General features: G+C 48.7%; 2 protein-coding genes across 2 annotated transcripts; both read left to right on the top strand.

Annotated features, from left to right (window-relative positions):
• Window positions 1-868: 868 nt before the first annotated feature.
• LOC131294139 (filaggrin-like) lies at window positions 869-16,848 on the top strand. The gene is made up of 12 exons (XM_058322184.1): window positions 869-927; window positions 2,265-2,364; window positions 3,446-3,534; window positions 3,606-3,800; window positions 3,867-4,036; window positions 4,110-4,376; window positions 4,441-4,668; window positions 5,667-5,958; window positions 6,031-6,611; window positions 7,547-7,756; window positions 7,833-7,957; window positions 8,102-16,848. The coding sequence occupies exons 2-12, from the start codon at window positions 2,337-2,339 to the stop codon at window positions 16,708-16,710; spliced, it is 10,794 nt and encodes a 3,597-aa protein (XP_058178167.1). The 5' UTR covers window positions 869-927; window positions 2,265-2,336; the 3' UTR covers window positions 16,711-16,848.
• Window positions 16,849-21,436: 4,588 nt separating this feature from the next.
• LOC131282194 (major facilitator superfamily domain-containing protein 6) lies at window positions 21,437-25,225 on the top strand. Its single transcript, XM_058311603.1, has 7 exons — window positions 21,437-21,534; window positions 21,707-22,031; window positions 22,464-22,639; window positions 22,836-23,630; window positions 23,707-23,876; window positions 23,949-24,252; window positions 24,390-25,225. The coding sequence occupies exons 2-7, from the start codon at window positions 21,965-21,967 to the stop codon at window positions 24,843-24,845; spliced, it is 1,968 nt and encodes a 655-aa protein (XP_058167586.1). The 5' UTR covers window positions 21,437-21,534; window positions 21,707-21,964; the 3' UTR covers window positions 24,846-25,225.
• Window positions 25,226-26,081: the final 856 nt, after the last annotated feature.

Genomic DNA, 26,081 nt, shown 5'->3' with positions numbered 1-26,081 from the left:
AAGTTTCACTCACCGCCTCTCAAATGTGTTCATTTTACCTGCCATTTTGAATATGAACGAAATGAACTGCTTTCGCAAATCCGTTCGTTCCCGTTTGTATGGGAAGAAATCCGCGAGGTTTTAAGCCGCGGATTCTCAACGAATTCGTACATTTGAAGGTTCTTATTTAAAAAAAGAGTGTTAATTGCTTTTACGAGGATCCTATTTGTAGTTTTTTATGAATTTATCATCATTTTGTGTAATTATTGAAATGATTACCAACGACTTCGTTTGAAAAGAAATGATCATCCACTTCACGGAAACACTTGAGCGCCTTAGGTATAAACGAAGCTGGAGGCTTCAAAGGAACCTTTGAACATATAAGGTATAAACGCACAGAGTTCATTTTTCACCGACCGTCGAACGGATTTTATCCGATCGTAGTCCGTGCTCTACCCGATTAACGAATTAGCTAATTCGGTCAGTATTTCAAGTTGAACCAAGGTTTTTGAAGTTTGTTGGTGCGCTGCTGCTTCGTTCTAGTGGTGGGTACATCGAATCCCCAAATCCGAATCCCAATCCACATACAGTCGCGATACGATATAAACCATTCAGTGCCTTGCCTGACTGGAATTTGTTTATCCCAATCTGAATCTCCATCAAATCACAACTAATAACACGCTTTTTCCGCAATAAAAACATGGTACACATTTTCGATGTGTGCTTCACCGTTGTTAGCAGTTCTGTTGATCATAAAGATCTACTATTGTAAGGAAACGAATCCGTCTAGGTATCGAATCTTCAAGTCTTCCAAATCTCAATTCTGCCAACACTACTCAACACCAAAGCAGAGGCAACCATTTTCTTCGTCGTTGAAAAAGCAGTTTTTTCCAACCCTGTCCGCGACGGAAGGTGCGTTATCACTGCGAATATTTGTGTCTGCTCCGGGTGCGTATTGAATGGTCAACATTTCTGATGCATTTGGGGCCGTGCTCGTCGTTTTCGTGCGCATTCTGGCGTGTTATCGTATTTCCTACGTGCTTGGGCAGCCAAGATTTCGTGACGTTTTTTTCTTGCATCTCCTGCTTCTCCACGGATCGTCGGCCAGTGGATGTGGTTGTGTTACGCTACTCTGTTGTGATGTGAGTGTCGAGTTGGTTGGCAAGCGCCTTCGTTGTCCGCGAGCGCAGGAATTTTCCCGCGGCAACGCGAACCCCGCTGCTTCTGAGGAGAAAATACGAAAGAGTCCGGTTGCAAATTTTGTGTCCAAAATCGAGAATAAACCAGTGAAGTTAACCGCTTGCAGAAAATTGCCAGCAAACACGGTTCACAACGGTATTGGTATTCTGGTGACTTTTTCAACGTTGCTTACTATCGATCCTTCCTGTGGCACTGCCGTTCCGGATGTTGCGGAATGGTGCGCCCATATTGTTCGGCAATCCGTTTCAGCTCGCCTACGAATCTGCTGCCAATAGTACCGAAGACAGCGCCCACTACGATCGGATAAATTCCGGACGGCAGCGGAACAGCGCAAAGTAAAAGTAGCGGATCTTTTCGAAAACGTTTCTCGCCGAGAACGTCGTAGTTTATTTTTTGCCTCCGCGTTTCCGCTACATCAAATGCGGCGGTGTGCAAGGGAACACCAACACAAAGCGCCAGAACGAGCGAAAGAGCGCGCGCGCCGCGAACGGGCGAAAGAGTAGCCGCCACAATTTTTTTTGTTATGCCCGTGTGTTATGTTTTCTGGTCGTGCGCGTTTATGCTGCCTGTGTGCTGTGAAACATTGCCGAGCGTGTATGCGTGCGTGCATTGCACGATAGTGGCAGAGAAACCAATCATAAATAAATAGTAAAATCAAACGAATAACTCGCATATCGCGCGGGGTCTAGCGTTCGCCGTCAATCTTCTGCCGAAAACTAGGTGGTGGGTCTACCTTTGCCGAAGGTACAACGCAACCGGAAGACCGGGGGTCGGACCAGGTTTGTTTCCGGAAGCACTGGTATCGAAGGAGTGTTTCTAATTCCAAAAATTACCACCTACTGCGATGCTTTTTCTTTTGTTCGCCATCGCGAAGTGTTACTCCAAGCGACTTCATTGCTTCAGGGAGTTTCTCCGCAATCAACTCAGTGGAAAACAAAAGTAGCCAGAGTTGTGTGAAAAGATTTAGCGAACGGTGGAAACTGTCCCAACGCCCATAGATGTAGTGGCAAAATAAGACGAACCTGTTAATGTTCACAATCTAAAACGTTCATAATGTTGTGTGTATTTTCTTTCCGGCTCGCTAGGACACGGCAAACTCAAGCATTGGTCTTCCCGGACCGGATCGGAAACCCGGCCTTGCTGTAGAGTCGAAGGGCATGTTTACCACTTTCATCGGTCTAATTGGTAAGTTTCGCTGCATAAAGAGGCGGATGGGGATCTCTGTGCTACTAACAAAACGGTGATGGGCCCTAATGCAGCTAACCTATATGCATGCCATTAAATACACCCTTCCCAACAAGTAATCTACCCTCCCGACAGCACACGGCACACACTTTATCTATCCCGGATGGCGATTCGAAAATCTGCCTGCCCTTGGCATTGAACTGGGAGAAGCAGGTTTTACAGCTTTCCCGAATACTAATACGTTGCTACGAGTAAAACCAAACAGACACGGAGCGGATTGACTTTCAACGACGCTGACTGCTTTGTCCATTAGTTTCTTCTTTCTATTGGCAACCGGGTTGCTTGCGGTTACGTAGCAAAAAACTTTGATTCGTTTTTAGTGATGGACTTGCTTTCCAATATCTTCATATCTTACGAAGTTATCGCGAAGAATGTTTCATTAGCAAACAATGCGTAACAACAACCTCCTGTTTCTACTAGTCAAATTGTGATCAATCCATAACACCACATTTTAAAAACCAAATTGTCTAAAAGATAACAGAACTGGTCAAAAGTATCCAGTGTTGTGGTTCCTATCATTCTTTAACCATGTGCTTTGGCTTCTCTTTGATAAGCTCATATCTGTAGACTATCATTTTCTCCTACGTGTTAGTTCTAGTCATTCATGAACAGTGTCACTGTTGTCATATCTTTTTTTGTCTTTCGTTATGTTTTTCGTAGTTAGTTTTTACTCATTTTTTTCGATTGTAGTTTGGTACCATGCTCGATTGTAACATTATTTTTATAACTCTTTTTCATATTTTTCTTGCTATAATTTTATTAGTTTTTTAACAAATCTTCAACAAAGCAGCGGTCATCATCAGCTTAGCGAGAGCAAAATATAGCACACTCTCGGTGTATAATTCCCATCATTACCCACCATCATCGTGTTTGTGAACTAACGGCAATAAAACCCCGGGGAAGATCGTAACGCACAGAACAAACCCCCCAACATTCACCCGCACCACCGCCTATTTATGATCGGTTGTTCAGGAAGCTAACGAAAGGTTCCACAATTTTTTATCATACATGAATTTTATAGATATTCAATCATGGTGGGAGGTGCCCTGCATTGCGCACTTTTGTTCGCTGTTTAGTGCCGCCTTCCAGCTGCCGAGATTTGACATTGAGGTAAGAACCGGTAGTGGATCCTAGGTTTGATTTGGAGCGATGATTTCTAAATGGTCTGTTTTTGTTTCCAGGATCTCGAAGAAGCCCTTCTCACCAATGCCGATGCCGAGGGTGAGGTGGATCTGAAAGTGTACTCCGCGCGCCTGCTGCCGGAACTGATCGTAGCACTATTGAAGGGCTGTGACGTGCTAGCACAGATCAGTTCCAACATCAGCCCGAGCAACTATCAGATGTTCCTGAGGCGTCTGTTTCGCCAAAAATGTCAGGTTAGTCAAGGATGGCATCGATCGTTGGCTGCAAACTGCTACAATAACCAACCCTCTCATTCAAAGGAATATAATGTTGAAAATCCTTTCAACACTGATACGGATTTCGAGAAGCTGCCACTGCGCACCAAGATCCTGATACTAAAGTACCTGTGTGACTTCCGACTCGATTCCGAAGACGTGTGCAACACCTTCGCCGGCTACGAAGCGGACAGTATCCGGCTGGAACCGATTGGGTAAAGTTCCTTCCGCCACAATCGATTGCGCACGATTGCCTTTCTTATATTACGCCAAGAATGATCATTTCAGATACGATCGAAACGGATCGTCCTACTGGCACTTTTTCGGAACCCGCCTATACCGGGAGGATTACAACAGCGGCGGCAAATCGAAGCTTTCCAAGGGGACAGTCTGGCAGGTGATCTGCTTCACTGAGGAAGATTGGCGCAACTTGGCACAAAAGCTCGACAACTCCACCAGCCACAAAGAACGGGATCTACACGCGCTGCTGGTGGAAAACTTTCTGCCACTAATTCCGAAGCTATTTCGCGACAAGGAACGAGAACGGCGTAGCAGGTACGGTGTTGGAGTTTCTCTTGTTTACGTTTACTTTTACACGAAACCTTACACTTCTTTGCAGACTCTTTGAGCGGCCTCGATCATCGCGCATAAGAATCCTGCAGGATAAGGAAAGAGTCCTACGCGAGCAAGAACAGTTGAAAAGGCAACAGGAAGAGCAAGAGCAACTGGAAAAGCAACAATCCCAAAGGCAGAACGTCCAAGGGGAAGATACCGATCGGAACGCAACCTCGCCAGTGCCGCAAAGGGAACTGCTATCGGAAGCGCGTGCGAAACGGGCCGAACGACGGTTAGAAGCCAAACAATCTAGCGCTATAGGCAGACAACGACGACACCATTAGAGACGCAAAAGGGAGGAAGAATAGTAGTAGAGGCTACACAAAACATAAAAGGAAGACATCCATAGTAAAGTCGATCAGAGCCAAACCTACTCTCACTATTCCTCGCCCACAAAACACATCCATTGATTTGACCCGACACACACAGAAACGCACACATACATACACACTGTTCCGATACGATGCTAGGTGAGGCGTTCGTCGCTGTTGTTGCCGAAAAAGCAGGGGATCAAATCCTAGTACAAACATAGCACGGGCAGGAAAAATCCCGGAAACATCAACGACAAAGACGAACGAACGGACGTACTCTCTTCCAAAACAGAGAAAATGAAAAGAAAGATTGGCTCCTAAAAAAATCGACCCTCCCACCTAAAACTGCAGTTGACCACAGATAGAAGGCGCGTGCGAAAAGCGATCCCTAAAGCAGCACACAATAGTGTGCCGACGACGCCAGGAGAGAACAATGTTTGTGGTTGAAACTCAATGTGTGTTGACGCTTTAGTTTTGTTGTGCTTCCCCTTTGTGCGCGGGTTTCTCTTGCTTGTTAATGTATGTATGCATGTTTTTTTCCTTACCATATTTTATCCTGTCATTTTTCCCCCCGTCCTTCGGATGAAAGTTTCATTACTTAGACTTTATTAACATCAACAATGTTGCTGATAGGATCGTCTCCCGATGGTAACTCTGTCGGATGAATTTGTGGGACTAAATTAACACTCTTCACCCAAGCTTTGATGTTCTTATGCTGATTCATTCATTTTCCTATCATCCTACTTACTTCCCTTGTGTCGATAACATCGTGCTGTGCTTCGTCGATGTAGAACATCCGCATTGTTTTAATAAGAAAATTAATGAAACTTTTCCTCCACTGTATCCTTCTACTCGTAAAGAATTGCATCGATTAATAAATGCTTTTTCTTTTTGAACCACTTTCTTTCCCTCATTGCAGATCTCGATCCAATTCCGTCACAAGTATAGTTTCAACCTACGCTAGCTCATCAGACGGGCCACCAGAACTCACGCGTGATTTTATTTTTCAGCCAATAGAAGAAGCAAGCGCATACCGTAGCAAAGCAAAACCTAGCCCATACCTTTATCGCAGCACTTCTAATTTCGGAAGTTCCACCTCCCCGTCAGTAGTAGGTTCACCCTCCTCGAGAGGTTCGCACGGTAGTAATAGTGGATTGGAGAGTGGAGGCAGTCGGTATCATCGCGCGACCAGCTCCGTTAGCGGTCGTTCGGTGCGTTCTTGCGTTGGCATCAGTTGCACCAGCAGTAGTTTCAGCAGCTCTCCACTAACCCGCTCGAGGGAGGGAAGTTTGGACGAAGACGACGACGACGGTGCACTGCTAAGGCGGGAAGACATAGAAGCACTAAGCGATTCGTACTACATTGCCACCCGCCGAGAGGAGGACGAAGACAGTGAGAGCGTCGATAGCTTCAACGGCGACGCGGAAGTGGAAAATAACATCAACAACGGAAACACCGACACGACCAGACCGCTTCCACCCCTGCACGTGCCAGTGAATGAGCATCTAGAGCCGGTAAAAGAAACAGCAAGCAAGCAGATTCGTGATAAAAAGCAACGCCCTGCAAGGTTGGTTAGTGCCGAGGTGGAAAAATTACTACGCGCCAACCGCATCATGGCTCCGACCGCGACGAAGTTGCCCGGTCGGCAAACAAACAACTCGCTCTCGTCCGTCACCGGGCCGGTCATACTGCCGTTCAGCGATGCCACTTCAACCAACGCACCTCCAACGGGTAAGGGAAGCAGCACCGCTGGTACTGCGGGTGGAAGCAGCAGCAGTTCCAGTGGCACCGGGAAGGCGGGTGATTCTGCCGCTGCAAGTGGTGGAAACTCCGGGCGAAAAAAGAAAGGCAAATCTGCGCAGGTGTAAGTATACTTAGCTGCACTTACAGTGGCGAGGGAATGCCTCTGTGGATGTTTAATCTAGGGTTGGGAATCAAATTCTATTTGGAATGGTGAAAAAAAAAACACACTAATCGTAAACATGTAAAGTCTTGCACAAAATTATTGAAATTTCCCCCCACTTTATATCCATGGATGAAGATAATCGGTTCGGATAATTTGCACACTCAGTTGTATGATTTAAACCCCCATTTAACCTGCACATTGTTTAAACCGTTTCCGTTTCTAGTCTATGTACAATATATAAATGCAAATTTTAACGATAGCAACCTTCATTCAACATGAATAGTCTGATGTCTTCTAAACCTTGAACCAGCACAGTTAAACTCATATTACCATGGCAACGATTCGTTAAATTAGGGTTGACAAGTGCTACTATCAGGTTTAGGAAGCGTTGTCTATTTGAAGATGTTAAAGTTCTGTAGTTCGTTTTAAAAACTCTATTTTAATAAGATAAAAAAAGTATTTGTTTAGCAAAACATGACAACTGTTTTAAAGATAGTCTGTTAAAAGTAGTTGATATGATCAAACACTGTTGTATTGATTCCTTTACTATTTTCTATTTCCATTTCTTCTGTCTCTCTTTCTATTAACCTGTGATAATCAAATCCACTCCACCTTTTCCTGCACATGCCAATGTTATTACATTCCGAAATGCACCCTGGACGTGTATGTGAATTGTGAACCCGAACCACACCTACCTTCACACAATCAACACTCTGGAACACATGGATTCACCTTCCTTCTTTCTTGCATCGTGTGGACTTGCGTGTATGCTCCCCTCAAAATGTAAATACTCCACGCACGCACTCACGCACGTCACGTCACCCTTTCTGCCTGGGGACCAATTATGGGGACAAACGGTGGAACACGTCGTTTGGCCACGAAAACACCCGTAGTACCACCAGCGTTACCAACAGTTTCACCAAACCGATCGTGCCCGCCTCAACTCTCCTATCGTCGTCTCTTAGCTTTACCGAAACGGACGAAGTGCTGCAGATCGGCATGCACAAGGTGCTGGAATGCATCAAGAACCACGACGATGCGTGGCCATTCATGGATCCGGTTGATGAAGATATCGCACCGCGGTATTACTCCATCATTCGAAGGTACCGTTTCAAATGTCATTTAAAAGCGTTACCCGAACGTCATCTGCATAGTTTAATTCATTCTGTTTCTTTAAAGGCCCATGGATCTGCAGAAAATGGAAGAAAAGCTGGATAATGGGGAGTACACCATGTTCGGTGATTTCCAGAACGATTTCAAGCTCATCGTTAACAACTGTCGGCTATACAATGGTCAGGCGAATGGTAAGGACTTCGTTTACTGTGTAATATACAATACATACAAATCAAATATCAATTGTTTATAGTACCATATTGTAAATGTTACGTCTAGCAACACAACAAAGTATACAATCGACAAATAATTATTATTACCCTATCGCATTGCAGAGTACACGGAGATGGTCAACAATCTGCAGATCGCATTCGATCGTGCGCGGAAGAAGTACTTCGACGAAAGTTCATCGGACGAAGAGCCGATGAGTCACGAGTATCCCGACGTCAGCCGGTCGAACGCCGCCTTCAAGGACAAATCTGCCTCATGCCTGAACGCCTCCAAGGATGATGCTGCGAACGGAGCGAGCGGCCGAAAAAGCGACAGTGCCGGTGGTGGCGCAAAGGAAAAGACGAAGAAGGGGGGCGGCACGACGACGACGACGACTGTGTGTTCCAAAGATAGTGACGACACCTCTGCCAGTGGCAGGGGGTCCACGAAGGAAACGACCAAATCGAAAACAGTGAAGGGTGGAAGTGTTCCGAACACGTTGTCGGACCGAAAGGACGTGAAAAACGCCACAAGCAGTGAAAAGAAGCAACCAGTGACCAGTGGTGGTGGTAGGAAACAGAAAACGCTTAAACAAACAGACCTCGGGTCGGACCCGGAGCCGGATCCGGAACCGCCGGAAAAGAAGGACAACAGTAGTGTGTCGAGGACGAACAAAAACTTAAAACGGAAGCGCAAAGAGAAAGACAAAGGTGGCAAAGTGAAGGGAAAGAAACAGAAAATGGAACCTAGTGATCACAGTGACATGGAAGATGATGACGAGGATGGTGAGGGTGGCTGGTCGGGGGTAAAAAAGGAATCGTTGAAGGAGGAACATGAGGAACCGGACCCGGAATGGAATGGTCCGGATCGAAAGCGGTACAAAACGTCGGTGGCATTGGATCCACCGGATCGGATGGACGAAGACGATGAAGTTATGAAGTGTGGGGACGTGGGCGTAGTGAAAGACGAAGTGGAAGAGAAGGAGGACGAAGCAGAAGAAGAAGAGCAGGAGTATCCGGTGTACGAGAGCAAGAAGAAAGCCGCTATCAAAGCACTCCAGCGGCAGGAAAGGGAGAAAAAGAAAAACAGTTCCAAGGGGAAGAAAGAAGAGAAGAAAATAAAGTCCTTGCCTGTTGGCGGCAAAGGTGGTAAGAGTAGTGTAGCTGTGCCGCCGAAAAGGGAAAGCTTTTCCCCGACCGAACGGCGTTCGCGTTCGCGCTCTCTAAGTCCGGTGCCGCATTCCTCCTCCGACCAGTCGAATCTAAACGAATCACTCCTCACTTCTCCGAGCGGTAAACGGGGACGGTCGTTCAGTCCAAAGAAGAAGAATGTCAGCCGGGACGCTTCGGTAGGGGAGGAGGAAGGGTCTTCGTCCGCGAAGAAACCGGTCGGTAGTAAGTCTACCTCCAAGAAGGGCAAAGACAAGCACAACGAAATGGAAGAGAAAAGGGACAAAAAAGCATCCCCCAAAGCTGCTGCCTCTGCGCGATTGGAGAAAAAATCCAAATCAAAAGCGACCACAACAACAGTGTCACCAGCGAAAGGAGGAGGTGGTGGTAAGGGAGCAGGACGGCAGCAAAAGGCGAGCAGTAAACGGAAAACTACCGCTGTCCCGTTGGAACCGGAGTATGACTCGGAACACGATCATCATGGTCCCGCCAACGGAATGGACGTCAGTGACTTTGAGGACTACGATGATCCGCCCGCAAAGGATACGAGCATCGAGGAGGAAGACGAAGAGGAGGAGCGTGAGGAGAAGATTGTCGACCGATCGTCGTCGTTGGTGGGTAAAAAACCCGACAAATCGAAGGGCAAAAAGAGTAGCAAAAGCAGCAAGAAAGCCAACGCACCGCACGACGACGAAGATGAGCATCACCGGGGCAAAAAGGGCAGCAAGAGCAAGCAGAAGGGAAAGGACAAAAAGCTGGACAAGAAGGCCCATAAGCGGGATAAAAGCGGTAAGGGGAAGAAGAAATCCAAGGCCAATGTGCGAGTTGAGGATCGCGGATCGCTATCGAGTGGTGCCGAGGATGAGCCTCCGGTGGATGAAGAGCGAGGGTCAAAAGGTGGTAGTGTCTCGAAGGCAGCGACCAAGCAGCCGGAGAATCGGAACATCTCCCCCCAAGCGTCGCGATCACCAAGTCCTTTGGGTTCGTACTACTCGGACGATGAAGGAACAGAGGAGCGAGCAGCTGAAACAAGACGAGAAGACGAACTGACCAACCGCTCCATCACGCCCGATATCAAAGACAAGTTTGATCTCATCAAGGAGCGTCGTAATCGGGCGGCAGCGGCAGCAGCTGCGGCAGCGGAAAGCAAGGCGAAAGCCAAGCAGACCAAAGCGGCAGCGGCGGCGGCGCGTCGGGGGAAGGAGGAAGCCAGCAGCGGCGGCCGTAAGAGCAAGCAGTCAAAGGCAGCGGCGAACACGGGAAGTCGCAATAACCAGAAGCAGAAGCATGAATCTCCCTCGGAAGACGGGGGCGAGGCTGGGCAAAAGCAGCCGAAAAAACACCATAACAATCAGCAAAAGCAGCAGAAAGAGTTGCTTCTGGATCAGGAGAACGAAAAACCTGCCACCGGTTCCGGGGGAAAAGGTAAAAAGAAGCGCGACAAGTCGAACGGTGAAACGTCGTCAGCGGTACGAAGTAAAGCTTCATCGGCCCGCCCGGTAACTGATTCGACGATGGACGGTGCCGACGGTGAGCCAGCAGCAGCAGTAGCTCGAAGTGGAAGCAAACATTCGAAAAAGGTCGATCGAAGCAACGAGTACGACTTTATTGACGAAAGTGTCCCACCCGGTAGCGGCGGGGGTAAGTCCGGCGAGAAGGAGACCAAAACGAACACCGGTGGAGGAAAAGGACATAAGAAATCAACCGCTGGAGCCGCTGGAGGAGGTACGGCGAGTGCGTCCCACAGCACTTCCCAGAAGCACGGGAAAGCGAACAACACCAAACAGCAACAACCTTCCTCGTCAGCAATGGCGCCCCAACAACCACCGGGAGCGAATGCAAACATGGAGGAACTCGAGCTGGAGACGGAGCAAACGCTGAAGGACATCAACAAGTGGTTGGAAAATACGCCCCGCTTTCCCGAGTACAGCTCGGCCAGCAATTCCCCCTGCCGGTACATTATGGACGACTTCGATCCAGTCCCGGCCGTGAAGATCGAGCCGGCCGATTTCCGTAAACCGATCCCATTGTCTGCCGTTGCGGGGAGTGAACCGGCAGCAACCGGAGCCGTAGCGAGTCCGCTGCGTGGTGCAAGCCCCGGACTGGCGGCGATGGCCGCGCCACCAGCGGCCTTTTCTCCCCGGGCCGCTGCTTCGTCCTCAGCGACGGCGAAATCTGGAAAGGACGGAGGAGGAGGAGCACTAAAGGACACGACCAACAACGCTGCTGGTGGTGGTACTGCGGCTGCCGTTAAGAACCCTTCGCAGCCAACTGCTGGCCACAGCAACAATAGCACCAGCAGCACCATCTTGGGACCACCGCCGATCATACCTCCACACTCTCAGAAAAAAGAACCCAAAGAACCGAAGCGTAAGACGCTGAAGGAAAAACTTTCCCAGCTGGGAACTGGTCGGAAGGGGCGTGACCTTCACCAGCCTTCACATCATCATCATCATCACCAGCATCACCTGCACCGCACGACCATCGACCGGTTGCAGCCGGGTAAAACGAAGGGCAACCTCATCGGGACGATACAGAATCTCAACAAGCCGGAGGAACTGTTCCCGGCTGGCGGGGCTGGGGCTGGTGGTAGCAGCGGAGGAGGTGGAGGAGGAGGTGGAGCATCGGGTGGCGCTGGTGGTAGTGGTGGAACCGGTGCTGGAACAGGAGGGGGCGTGAAGGAGGTGAAAAATTCGCTCATCGTTAAGACGGACGAATCGAAACCGAAGCTTAGCCTCGGTACGGTTCTCAACACCGAAGGGTTTGGTATTGTGCAGCAGCACAACTTTGCCGACGATGACGACGACGATGACGATGCCGCCGTTGGGAAGGACAAGAAAGACAAGGGTGATCAGGAGACGGGGGATGCTGGTGAAGAAAAGGCGTTACATACCATCGGTGGCGGGGTGGCTCGATCTCCCGCGACGAATTCCACGGATGGTTCTTTGTCAAAGAAGGACGATACGAATGGAAGTAACATTTCTGGAGCCACGCCCGGTAGTGGCAGCAACTTTGGAGAGCCCGGAAGTGGTTCGTCAACTTCCGCGGACAAAGCGCCGTTTTCAGTGGATGGGGACGGAAAGTCGAGCAAAGAAGTCGGTGACCCCTCGAAGAAAGATCCTCAAGGTAAGGTGGGCGGAACGGGTGCGCCGGATGGCAAGGATGGGACTAAATCGGCTTCCGACAAACCATCCGCCACTCCGAACCTTAGCGCATGGTTCAAAGCTTTCGGCGCGCCGAAGAAACCGAAAAAATCGGAAGACAACGACGCCGAAGGCAAAGGTTCACCATCGTCAGCGAGCGAGAAAGGCAAAGGCAATGAAAATATGCCCGCTTCCTCCGGTACGATGGAGTCTTCATCCGCTGGTGGTTTATCCGGAATTCCGGGCGTTCCTGGGAGCAGCACTTTGGAGGGAACGGGAAGCTACCCCACGCTTCCCGTCGCGCCCCGACAACGAAAAGCGAGCACGGGAAGTACGGTTAGCGAACGGTCGTCGTACAGTCAGGACCCGGACAGCCCCCGGATTGGGATTGACGAGCGTATCGGTGCGTATCCGGGCCCCTACCCGAGTCCAATCGGTGCGTCGCCTATCATGACATCGCCGAAGCTGGACGTTGAGACGCAGAAAAGTCCGTACCATCCAATGAACGGTGCCATCAAGGTTGGCTTCTACCAAGATACGACGCAAAAAAGTAGCCCAGAGAAGAGCTGCAGCCCGAGGGACCTTCCGTCGCCGTACCCGCAGTACTCTCAGCATCTCTACACGGCCAACACCGGGGCAGCACCAGGCAGCACAAACACGAGCTCTCTGTACGGAAGTTATTCGTCGTACGGGGGAGCTGCGTCCGCCCCTTCGGTTCCCTCGTCGGGTGCGTCAGGGTCTTCCGGTGGCGTTGTTAGTGGTGGGATCAATCATCAGCCCACCGGGGGGATCCCAACCGGCATCACACCGACCACCGACTTTAAGGGCTACGGAAAGGGCCTTAAGTCTCCGGTCGATTTCTACGAACAGTACAAACAACCGGCCTCCCAGGAGTCCGACTACAACTCTTCCATGAGCCCCAGTACAAATACAAACTCGCCGTATCACAACCCGGCCTCCTCACCCTACCAGCAGCAGCCGAACTCTCCCGCCTGCTACCAGCAACAGCAGCAACAACAGTCGCAATCGCAAGCCTCTTCCCCGTACGGTGGTAACAACAACCAGCAGCAACAGCCGAGTCTTGCATCTCCCGCTTCCTCGGCTGGTGGTGGACCACTTTCACCGTACAACACACCGACCGTTCCGCATAGTCCTGCCGCCGTGCAATCGCCTTACAACACGCCGGGTACTGCTGGACAGGGACACTCCCCGTACCATGCAGCGAACCAGCAGCAACAACAAGCTCCTTCGTCGGCTTCTACATCCCCGACGTCGTCATCCTCAACGAACCAAGCGAAGCTGCAGTCTAAACCAAATACTCCGCTGCACCAAAGTCCCAACTCGCCGTTCTCCCAGTCAAACCAAAGTTCACCTTACTCGCAGCAGGATCCCAACTCACCGTACTCCCAGCAGGGCGGCCAGCTGTCACCGTTCCAACCGATGTCACCGAAGCCTACTGCTCCGAACAACGCCGCCAACAACAACGCTGTCAAACTGGCTCCTCCCATCATTACACCGCAGCAGGCGGCGGCCGCTGCTGGTGTTATTCTACCGCCCGAATCACCACAGTCGGCGTCGACGACGTCGATGAATCAGGCTCAGAATTTGACTGGTGGTGGTTCGTCATCCATCGCCACACCGGTCGTATCGAATCAACTCAATTCGCATCAGTCTCCTTGGGCTCCGAGTCAGTACAATCCGTACAATCACGCGAGTGGCGGTGAAGCGGCCCCATCGAGCGGAGTCTCCGGTGGTGGAATGATGCCCTCAATTCCACCGGCACCGGCACACATGTCTTCGTCCCAGCAGGGTCACCATAATGTACACACACATCCAACCCCTGCCCATTCCCAACATCCGCAGCAGCATCATCAACAGCAGCAGCAGCAGCAACAGCAGCAACAGCAACAACAACAACAGCAGCAGCAGCAGCATCAACATTCACACCAGCAGCAGCAACACCAACACCAGCAGCAAAGCCATCATCAGTCGTCGCAGCAACAGCATCATCTCATGCAGGCAACGGCTCAGCAGCAACAACAAAGCCATCTGGGAAATTTGCTAATGGGAGGCACAAATAGCCATGCGTATGGAAGCACCTACGGTCGTCCGTACGATTTAAACTCGGCGTCTGCTTCGACAGCTTCGTCAGGTCTCGAACACCATCAGCAGCAGCAACACCAACACCAGCAGCATAATCATCATCAACATCAACAACAGCATGTCATCCCCCATCATCACCAGCATCATAATCAGCAGCAGCATCATCCTAGTCTTAGTGCGATCAACAACAAGAACAGCCCGAGCACGACGTCCTCGTCCTCCTCGTCCAAGGTACCTGAAATGATCAATCTAGGCTACAGTGAACCGGAAGCGAACACCAGCAACGGTGGAAAACCGCAGGATGTCCCGATGAACATGGAGTCCATCGGAGGCAAGGAGAAGGCGGAGCCGAAGGACATTTCCAAGCTGCACGGAGCCTCCTACGACTCGCACATGTCGAGCATGGGTGCAAGCATGGGCTACGGAGCGGCTGCTCCGATCGATGTCTCGATCAGCAAGTCGAAGGCTTACGATATGTTCAACCGCGCGGCCACCATGACGTTCCCGTCCCGGGGCTTCGGTGCACCGGGTAATGGTGGACCACCACCGACGGCCACCAGTGCGGTGGCAGGTCCATACGCTGATCACCATTCGGCGAGCAGCGTGAACAAAGCGCACGACATGAGTGGTGGTGGCACGACGACGACGGCGGCGGCTGGTTCCTCGGCTGGTGGAGGCTACAACATGCCGTCGGCGGCCGGTGGTGGTTCGAAGGGTCCCGAACAGCAGCTCCTACTTCCACGCTACGATCAACGAAGCCCCCAACAACAATCGCAACAGCATCATCCCCACCTACAGCAAGCCTCCGGTCAGCAGCAACATCCACAACAAGGTATTCCCCCCTCATCGAACAGCTCGGTGCCATCTACGCAAAACAATATGGATCTCAGCAGTTCCAGTGCACGGTACAACAGCCCATCGGTGGCGGTAGCCCCGACCTCATCATCGTCGGCACTCATGGATCCGGCCATACGAAATCTCGCCTCCCTTTCCTCACTCTACAATCCCGATGATCGGCTACACGGGGTTCCGGTGGTCGGCGGTGGTGGTGGCCTCGGGTCGGCTTCTAGTGCAACCGGTGGTGGTGGTAGTGGGGTCGGGTTCTACGACAAAGCGATGCCACCGGCAGCGCACATGTACGGTAAAAATCTCCCGCCCCCATCGTCGTCGTCAGCCGCCGTCGTCGCTGCCGCTTCGTCCGCATTGCAGCAGATGTTCAACAACACGATGGCGGCCAGCACGATGGCAGCCGCGTACAACGCAAACCGGGAACAACAACAGCAGCAAAGCGCGTCGTCCTATACACCACCAAACTATCACCACCTGCAACAGCAGCAGCAACAGCAACGTGCAGATATGATGGCCGCGCAACAAAAAATGTCCCACAACAGCAATGTACCTTCCAGTGGTGGTGTCGCACACAACGAGCCACCACCACCAGCGAAACCAAAGCGGACGCGGAAAAAGAAGGACCAAAACCAAGAGCTGCTTGCACAGCAACAGCAGCAACAGCAACAACAGCAATCGATGCATCATCAGCTCCATGCAGCACACCAGCAACAACAGCAGCACCAACAGCAACAGCAGCAGCAACAACAACAGCAAGCCCATCAAGGGTTCCAGTCGTACAGCGGACTGAAGCCGACCAGTGCCTCCGCAACTGGAGCAATCCCGTCGCAAGCCGTCAGTAACAGTGGCATGGGAAGTGCGGCAGCGGCTGCCGGTGGAAGCGTTGAGACGTCCGCCATCTCACTCAAAACAGCGGCCAACGTTGTGCCGGGCAGTGCGTTCAACTTCGGCCCCGGACCGGCCGGACTTGGACTACCGCCGGGCAGTCTGTACGGCGACACCAGTGCCAGCACCTACCTGGAGGATCCGTATCGCAATACCCACAATCCCTACCCGTACCTTCCGGCCCCAAGCCACCGGGGGACGGCCGCCGGTGCTGCAGCCGCTGCCGGAGCTGGAGTGGCTGACGGCGACAAACAATCATCGAGTACGGTATCGGCGGCAGCAGTTGCCGCGGCGTCAGCCGTCGCCGCCGTCCATGGGCCCCCTCCGCCGGTTGCGTCTGCGTACCACTCGTTCCTCGCTGGGCATCACGCGGGGTCACGCTCGTACCATCTGATGAACCAGCTTGATCCGATCCACCAGCAGTACCTGGTGCGGCAGGAGATGCAAATGCTCAACCATCTGGGCGCACCACCCGGAGCCGCTCCGCCCGGTGCGTACGGACAGCCGGGCTATCACCATCCGGCGATCGGGATGCACAAACCGTACGACCCGATGAACAGCATGAACCGATCACCCTTCATCTAACAACGGCAACAACCGTCTCCGTAAAATAATGAAGAGCACATCACACCAACGGACGAGCGACTCGACGTTGTTGGCGGAACTGCGAGGGCCAAGGGACCGTAAGTGTACTGAATTTAAAGCGACGTCACGACACAACGCGATAGAGGAGGAGCGTAGATGTTAAAAATGTTACGGTTCAATGTTTTACAAGTAAGACACGGCCATTTCAGAATTTAGCGACGCGCCTAAATTTGATTTGCGCTACAGACCAATTCGTGTACAGTTTTCTTCCCAGCTGTTTCTGTTCTACTATAACATTTTTAACTGGTTCAGTCTGATTTGGTTGTATGATTTCGTAAGCATACGTTTGATCCAAATAACGACTGGCGATGTTACATCGTGCGTGTAAAAATAACGTTTGTTTGATTGCCAAAAGAATCTCTCATAATCGCTCTGTTGTATGCTTTTCGAATGTAACAACTTTTCTACTTTGGAACATAATTTTGTTGTTTGGTCAAAACCATCAATTTCTGTTTACTACAGTTAACGTATTATTCGCTTTCCTTTGTGCCAGGTCAAATCACACCTTCTTTCCTTGGTGGTTTCTGTGTACATGTTCAGAAACATGTTAATTCCCCAGTGCCTTTCGAGAAGGGGAACATAAACCTCGAACTTAAATGAAATTTCCTACACTTACGCATTGACTTTTTGTGTTAGTTTGGTTTTTACTTGACCACCTTTCCACCCTCGTCATGGACGGGGTGCATAAAATGTGTCTACGGAAAGGAATTTTTGTTGCATTGTCCTTCATCGTTCGATGGTTAGAAGTATGGTCTTTTTTTGGAATATATCATTTAACTACATAAAAATAATTAGTTCGTGACTAGGAAAGATTCGTAAAAAAAAGTGAAATCGCTTTTGCAGGCAATGGTTTCACCACTCGCTGAAACGCGACGAGTGGTCAAATTTGAAATGAACAACACTCCTCCAAACAAGAGAAGAGGGATACTTATGAACAAACAAACGAAATATAAGCTATAATGAACTGATCTCTCTTTGTATGTCCCTGCAAGAGACAAATTTTTCCACGAACCCTCTTCAAACCACGGTCGGTCCTTGTTTGTTGCAGCGGACATTGCAGGAACACGCGGGGTGTATCACATTCCTAGGAATTTCATCGGATTAGGACACCGATGATCCGCATCATCAAATAAAACGACGCACGCTTTCGACCATTAGCACGCGCACCATTCATTTAACAGTAAACAAACAAAACAACATTATTTAGTAGTAAAATATACTATAAACAAATTAACATTCTATCATGAAGGGAAGAACAAAACCATGCTTGATAGAAAACGACAACGGACGAAATGAAACTTCTCGTTTCACGTAGACATATAATCCCTCTTACGCCTTATTTATGAACCGAGAACTGTAACTTCCAGTAAGGATGGAACGCAACCTTACAAAACACAAACAAACAAAATTTTGTTGTGGTAGAAATCAAGATAATAGTCATTAAAAATGAGAATCTGTAACGGTAAAATAAGTCAAACGAACGGAGAACAAAACGCGTTAAGAAAGAGAAAATTTACCGAATACTTTAGGTGTTGCATAATAATCAAAATTGATTAAGAGACCTATTTATATTTGATCAACTGCTGACGATGTATCTGACTAGTGAACAAAGGGAAGTAGCAGTAGAAGTACCTCTCTCGACGCCTCGTGGTCGATCGTGTGTCCATCAAGGCAAGACCAGCAAAAAAGCGAAAGGCGGTGCAATTTTTGTATACCACTTTATATCACGCGATGGGAGGGAGATACAAAAAAAAGAAAGCTTCTTTTAAGTGAACACAGCGATCGTTGTATTACCAGCGAGCGACGTGTACATTTATCCGTCTCCCTTTCGTCACTTCATCCCCATCACAATATTCAACCCCCTCCCGCGACCATTAGAGAAAACATCAATGTGTGTATCTGCGTTTAGTAAGGATAAGGAACGGCGTGTAAATAGGACATTTTTAAAACACCACACCAACAGAAGGAACCACTCATTGCAGGAAAGCGAAAGAGCGCGCGATCGCGATTCATCTCTCAAGTGAATCTTTTTTTTCGCATACATTTAACGATCGCCTTTCTCCGCCTCCAGCGTATATTGCCGGTGCGTAATACAACCTTAGGAACTTGTTAATTCTTACGAGAACAAAAGAAAAACGGAAAGAATAGATACTACTCTAACCGGCCCCGGTTCGGGTTTAAGTGAGAAGCAAGCGCCCTTATGCTAATATGTAATGATAGTCATTTAACTATATCAGTTATGTGTTTTAAGTATACTATTCATAAACTCATCAAACATCGCGCGTGCCCGCGCGCACACTTACACACACACATACACACACCCAAGACCCCACATTCAGAGGCACACCGTTTATTTTCCTTCCATTGTTTCAGTAAACCAGCTGACAGTGTGTATCTGAAGCAACAAAAGTAGAAAATTAGTATAGTGTAACTAAACGAAAAGCAGAACAAAATTTAAACAAACTAAACAATAAAAAAACCTACACGATACGCAAAGGCTTGAGGAACTGCTTCTTGTACGTACCCAATCCGACATTATTAACCGTGTGTATGTGTTTGTGTGCCTGTTGTGTGCATTTCATAGCTGTGTTAACCGATAATTTGAATTACACAGTACACGTTTAGGAGCAGGTTCAAATAGTAACAAAAAACAAACGGTAACGCAAAAGAACAGTAAAGAGGAAATGCCCGTCTGGTGGGGTTAAACAAAAAATAAAGGATAAATTGTCTAGCTAAAACAAAATGTGGCAAATGAGCGGTATGGTTTTTCAAAGGATGGTATAATTTTTGTTTGTCAAACGTTTCGGAGCGATTTTTATTCGATATAGTAAAAACCAGAAAAGTAATTAGAAAATAGCAGAAGAAGAAAACAAAAATATTCGGAAGTATATCTATGAGGCGCCAGAATAGGAGCGAAAAAGAATTAAAAAATACAATAAAGACGAAAAAACATGTACAGTACGTTGTTGTTTTGTTTCTGTTTTACTAATAATTGTTTAGTTTCCTCTAGCGCCGGAAGTAAGGTGTGAAACTGTAGTGCAAAGTTTAAACCGTAAGCGAAAAGTAATTGTAAAAGATCTAAACTAAACGAACATACGCAAAACAAATGAAATAAAAGAAAGTATAGCGAAATGCGAAAGTGATCGTGATCGCTCGGTGGATGTCTAGTGAAAGAAATGAGATTCGAAACTCGAGCCCATTAAAGAGTTTTTGTTTGGTCTTGCGATAACGTTTGCAGCATAAATACACCGAGTAATATTTACAATTACAGAAGAAGAATTGTAATGCACAACATCTCAGTCCGACGGGATCATCAACGATGCCATCTGAAAAGGGTATGATCGTTACAACCAGCGGAACAGCGTCGATCGGCTGTAGTTTCTAGTTCTTTGCAAAAATGCATCTCCTATCTCGTGACGCCCATTTTACTCTCTTCGCAACAAATTGCATCCTTATCAGCATCCAGCGTTTGTACAACATACACGCATACCCACACAGAATTGATCGCACATGACTCGCCTTCTTCGATCGTCCATGCTGCAAACGTAGAGATTCCTACTCTCAATCTTATCAACGACGCACGGGCGGTTCATTCGAACGGGTGGTGATAACCGTGGTTCATTGGCAGCAATGTGCTGCCACCCGCTGTAGGAGGATGAAGATGGTCCTACCGCACTCCAGATAGCCAGTGTGGTGACAAACGCCATGTGAATCGGTCGGAATCTGTGTCCACAGAGTGCCATCATTATTGTGTAGTGTTGTCGCTAAGCTTGCTCCGATGCTATTTCGGTTCGTTGACCAGCATCACATCACACAAGCAATTAGGCAGGCGGGTTCGTATCCGTGAAATCCGGAGGTCATCTCAATTGAACTGCTTAGCGAACCATTCGTGTATAGAGTGCGATTGTCCAGCTATCAATTGATGTTCAGCGATCAGACACGGTCCATAGGGTCAACGCGACGGTTTGAATCGAACCGCCATTCGTCAACCGCCTGCGAGCGGTCCTTATCAGTCGATAGATTTCGTTTAACCAGCTATTTGCATTGGCGATTGGGTACGGAATTCCGTGATTGGTTACATTGTACCTTATCCATTGATACCTAACCAGCTGACAAGCGGGTTAAAAATATCTCATATCGTCCGCAGCGTGTGGATTCCGCTTAGCTTCATCGATTTAATGGAGAACCACAATGCAAACATGTTATGTTTAAGTAATGCATAGGTCACCAAACACAGAGAGAAAGTCTTTTACCATTATTGATAACTTATCATCGTAATGGGTTCGTTTTTTTGAAACGTACTTGCAAACTGCATAAATCCTGTCTTTCCAAAATTCATTGATAGCATGTATGTATGCTGTGGGATTTTCCTATCCATATTACTGAGTTTTTGATAAAGAAAGTCTAAATTTGATTTCCAGAAAAGAAAATAATATTTAATTTTTTTTATTTATTTAAAAAAATAAGCACGCTTCCTGTGCGCATCACCACGTGCAAACTCGCTGTAAACATTGTAGTAACCTTGTGCCCTACTAAAAACAGCACTTTCTGACAACTGCAACTGCTGTCGGCGACTGTGTGTGAGAGAGAAAGAGACGTTGTTGCATAACAAAGTTGTAGGGAGTTGTAAACTCGATCCGGTGCAGCTGCCAGAAGCAGTGTGCATTTGTCCATTGTGCGGGAAAGAGGTGCATCAGCAACAGCTTTCGGTGACGGGAAAGTGGCGGTGTGCTGGAAAATTAATAGGCAAAAAGTTGGCAATCTGTGCGTGCAAAACATAAACAAACCCTTAATCAAGCAGGCCGGTTGTTCGATGCCGGTAGAAACAAAGCTTGCACAAAGTTTCTCCCGTTCGCGTGGCTAAAGAAGTGTCTTGCTTGGTGTAATTGCGTTTAATTTACCAACGAGAGTGTGTTTTGTTGGCTTTCCTTTTCAGCTGAGGTGCCCCGAACGAAGCTGAAGAATCTTCCCGGTTTGTAGTGCTGTAATAATCGCCTTAAAATGAACTGACAAGCAATAAAACAGCATTACCGTAACGAGTGATACTAAAGTGGTACCACATCACCATCGGCTGTTCAGAACGGAACAGTACCACCGTCAGGGTGATTTCGTTGCAGAAAGTGCTTCCGCACACACTTCTCCTAGCTAGGAGGGAGTTTTTTCGCTTTAAAGTGACCCTTAAAATTCACACACGATGGTGAAATTGGAGATCAACAAAAAGTTGCTGCCGATGAAGGCGCACTACTTCCTCTTCAATGCAGGTAAGCCGGTCAGAAGATAACGATGGTGGTTATGGTGCTTCGAAGGAAGTAGAAGAAGCACATGGCTTCCAGGGTGCGCGATGGATGATTTACGGATGGACGGTGCCATCTTCTCTGCCAGCCCTTCGGGGAACCGAAAACCGGTTTTATCCCTTGGATGAAGCAGTTCAAAATTGCGCATTTTGAATGAATAGAACCGCGGAAACAAATGCCTTTTTGTCTAAGAAGCAGTAGTTTAACGAATGATTAAAATAGAATGAAAAACTGCATTATGTAAGAAAAGTCTTCTCCAAACTGGGTCACCGTAAGAAGGTTCCCTGTAAAGGCAGCAGCAGCAGCAACCAACTGAACGACACACGTGGCGCCGGCATAAGAAATGATAAAAGTACTTTTATCGTTATCCATCTAACTACGATTGTTGCTACTCCGTAGGAACGGCTCCGGTTGTGCCTTTTATGCCGACACTGGTTCGGCAGCTGGGTTTCTCGACGGTGATCGTCGGAACGATATACACCGTCCTGCCGATCGTGGGTATGCTGGTGAAGCCACTGTTCGGCATGATTGCCGATCGGTTCCAGCGCCAGAAGTTGCTGTTTTTGATATTTCAGGTAAATTTATCTAATGAAATATGTGTGCTTAAAGAAAATAAATTCCAGAAACGTTTCAATTGCTCAAGTTCGGAATTTCGCGAATATTTTCCTGATCTGATTCCCAGCTCGCAGCGGGGAATCGTCTGGAACGAAACAAGTAAACCATAGGAGGCTATTGCTAATTTATGTTTATCCCATTGCTCCCCACACGCAGATCCTGACGGCTGTTCCATTCTTTCTCATCATGTTCATACCGGCCATCCCGCAGGAAGCGACCGTCAGCTTCCACTGCCACGAAGGAGTCAACAATCTTCGGTACTGCCCGGAGAACGGCACATACATTGACAAATGCCTGGTGGATCGAATCACAACGAACGACGGTAATGCGTCGATGCTGTGTGATCTCGAATGCCGCACCGAACCGTGGATGTGGGAAACGGTGTGCAAGCACTGGAACGTCACGGCCTACTGCGACGAGAAGAACATTCCCGCCGACCGCCTCCTGAGGCTGACGGGCGTCGTGCCTAACAAACAAATCGACCTCATCGACGAGTGTCTGTTCTTCATGGTGGCACACGGCCAGATGGACGGCCAGCAGGTGCCACTGTACTGTCCGGCAAACGAGACCGACTTCCGCACCAGCTGCCAGGTGCAGTGCAACAACGAGGAGGTGATGGATACGATCACGCACGCAAAAATACCGGACAGTGCCGTCACGGGGCTGTACCAATTCTGGCTGCTGTTCATCTTCCTTATCATGAGCTGGGCCGGTATGGCCGTGGTCGTGAGCGTGGGCGATGCGATCTGCTTCGAGATGCTCGGCGACAAGCCACATCTGTACGGCAACCAGCGGCTGTGGGGTTCGATCGGTTGGGGCACGGTGTCACTGTTTGCCGGCTTTCTGGTAGACACCCTCTCCGAGGGTAAGCTGACCAAGGACTACACGGTCGTGTTTTACATGACCGTCGTACTGATCGGGTTCGATATGCTCTGTTCGTCCAAGTTACAGGTAAAGTACAATATACTTTTCGAGACATCCCAATGCAATGGCAATAGCTTCTCACTTGGCCTACTTTGACTTGTAGCACACACAAACTCGACTTTCGACCAGCATCGTGAAGGACGTTGGGCAGATATTTACCAGCTTCCGCATCGTAGTTTTCTTCGTTTGGTGCGTCCTGATCGGGTTCGGTACGGCATTGATATGGAATTTCCTTTTCTGGCATCTGGAGGACCTGGCAAGCGTACAGGAAGGGTAAGCCAAGCAGTAACCCGTGTATCGCCGTGTTTTTCTTAATGTATCCCGTTTGTCCCACTTCGCCTGCAGCTGTGACCACTCGACCTGGATCAAAACGCTCGAAGGCATCGTCATGTCGATTCAAACGTTCGGCGGTGAGCTGCCATTCTTTTTCCTGTCCGGAAAGATTCTCAAACGTATCGGACACATTCATGCGATGAGCCTGGTGCTGCTCGGTTTCGGTGTGCGCTTTCTACTCTACTCGCTGCTCAGCGATCCATGGTGGGTCATACCGATTGAATTCATGAACGGTATCACGTTCGGGCTGTTCTACGCGACGATGGCCTCGTACGCCAGTATCGTTGCACCGCCCGGAACGGAGGCAACGATGCAGGTAAGACATTTTAGTCTACTATCTCTTCGAAACAAAAGTTTCATAGTAAATATATTTCAAGAGAGCCCAGTGTTATCAGTCAACTAATAAAATCGCATTAATTCCCTCTTTCCTTCCCGCCGCCCCCCCCCAAAAAGGGTCTCGTCGGTGCCGTGTTCGAAGGTGTCGGCGTTTCACTCGGTAGCCTGTTGGCCGGAAACCTGTTCAACAACATCGGTGGAAGCGCAACCTTCCGCGCGTTCGGCATCGCGGCGCTACTACTGTTCGTGCTGCACGTGATTGTACAAATACTGACCGATCGTTTCGGTGCCCAGGGTAAGCAACAGCAGGCGGCAAAAACGGGGAACGGGGAACTGGACGATGGGCACACGACCAACGGTGGCGTGATGGCGGCCAAAACGAACTCCATCCTGTCCGACTCGACCGTGCAGGAGGAACTGCACTGCGACACCGACGATAAGGGTCAGCTCAAGCTGGTAGAAAAGCCACCCACCAACGGAGAGGTGGGGGGGAATGAAACTGCCGCTATCGCAAACGGCAAAGCGCTGCCAACTCGGGACCCGGGTTCACTGTACGAAGTGCCATTAAATTAAACCATTTTTCTTGCCCCGTTTTAATTTGCCAGGCTTCACACCCACACCCACATTGAGGTGACCGAGTAGAGAACTGAGGATGGGTTTACCCCATCGCAATTGCACCGATCAATCATTTCCATTCTTTAGGAACAATATATTAATGTGTAAGAAACGAACTCAAGGATCGTACAAAACGTTATACCCAACGATTATGCAGGGCTGCACTTTCTTTTCCTTATCGACTTTTTCTTTCGTTATCTGTTTTTGCGTTTCAAATTCGTTTTTCGGTAGGCTTAGGAAACGAAAAGATGCATGGAGTTTTTCCACTGCATTGCGTTTATTTTTCTCCACTTGTTTAATTCCGTAGTTTAGAGCCGGTAATAAACACGATTGTATGTACTGTAGCCCTCCAAGGTTGAATAATTTATTTAAAGAGGCATGTGCGTGAGTTGGAATATCCACCACTTGGTTCCCACTGGGCTGAACCGTTGACCCTCCGTTTGTGAAACGGCATATGCAAGTGCAACAATCAACGTCTTTGTGCCGCATTATCATCTCCATCCCAAGGTGGGTTAGTAGCAAAATCGAAAGTAAAACAAACTTTCGTGCCGTATCGTACAACGCAACCTCCTTATGTGCGGGTGTTGTTCTTTGCTTTCTTTTCACTAAAAGTAGTAGTTGAAAGAGTAGCTTAAATGTTTCTTTTCTTTGCTCGTTCGTTTGGATTGCTTTCCCACAAAAACACCCGCCCTAAACACGCCACGAAGCGAAAGAAGGCGATCCATATCCTTTCGATGCTAGCCCCTGACTGCTCGGCACCGGATTGAATTCCGGGCCGTTTTGAACGATTGTGGTTAGCACGCCACGGACACGCGCTCTGGAAATCGAATTCGATAAGCTCAATCTGTCCCCGAACGCCACCCCGGGGAGGGAGTACTTTTGAACTACACAGTGTTTACTGCCCTGTCATGCTGCACCATCCCTACACGTCGTATCTTGTTATAATAAGGCATTCAAAATTATCTGTAAATAACGCCAACACTGGTCGACCCCGGTCTGTGCCTATCTTTACGAGCGTGCCAAATGACCGCTCTAAATAGCAGAGAAAACATACATATGTAAAGATACTTTGTAGTTCCACTTTAAGCGCAAAACCGGGTATTAAAGACAGAGGAGGGGGAGAGGCGAGATAAGTGTTTGAAAGACACAACATTTATCATCATCAATTGTACCGACCACTATTCCGCATGTGCT

This window comes from Anopheles ziemanni, chromosome 2 (genome assembly GCF_943734765.1).
Source record: "Anopheles ziemanni chromosome 2, idAnoZiCoDA_A2_x.2, whole genome shotgun sequence".
Classification (NCBI taxonomy): Eukaryota; Metazoa; Arthropoda; class Insecta; order Diptera; family Culicidae; genus Anopheles; species Anopheles ziemanni.
The sequence above is the reverse complement of the archived record's forward strand: the minus strand, read 5'-3'. Positions and strand labels throughout refer to the sequence as shown.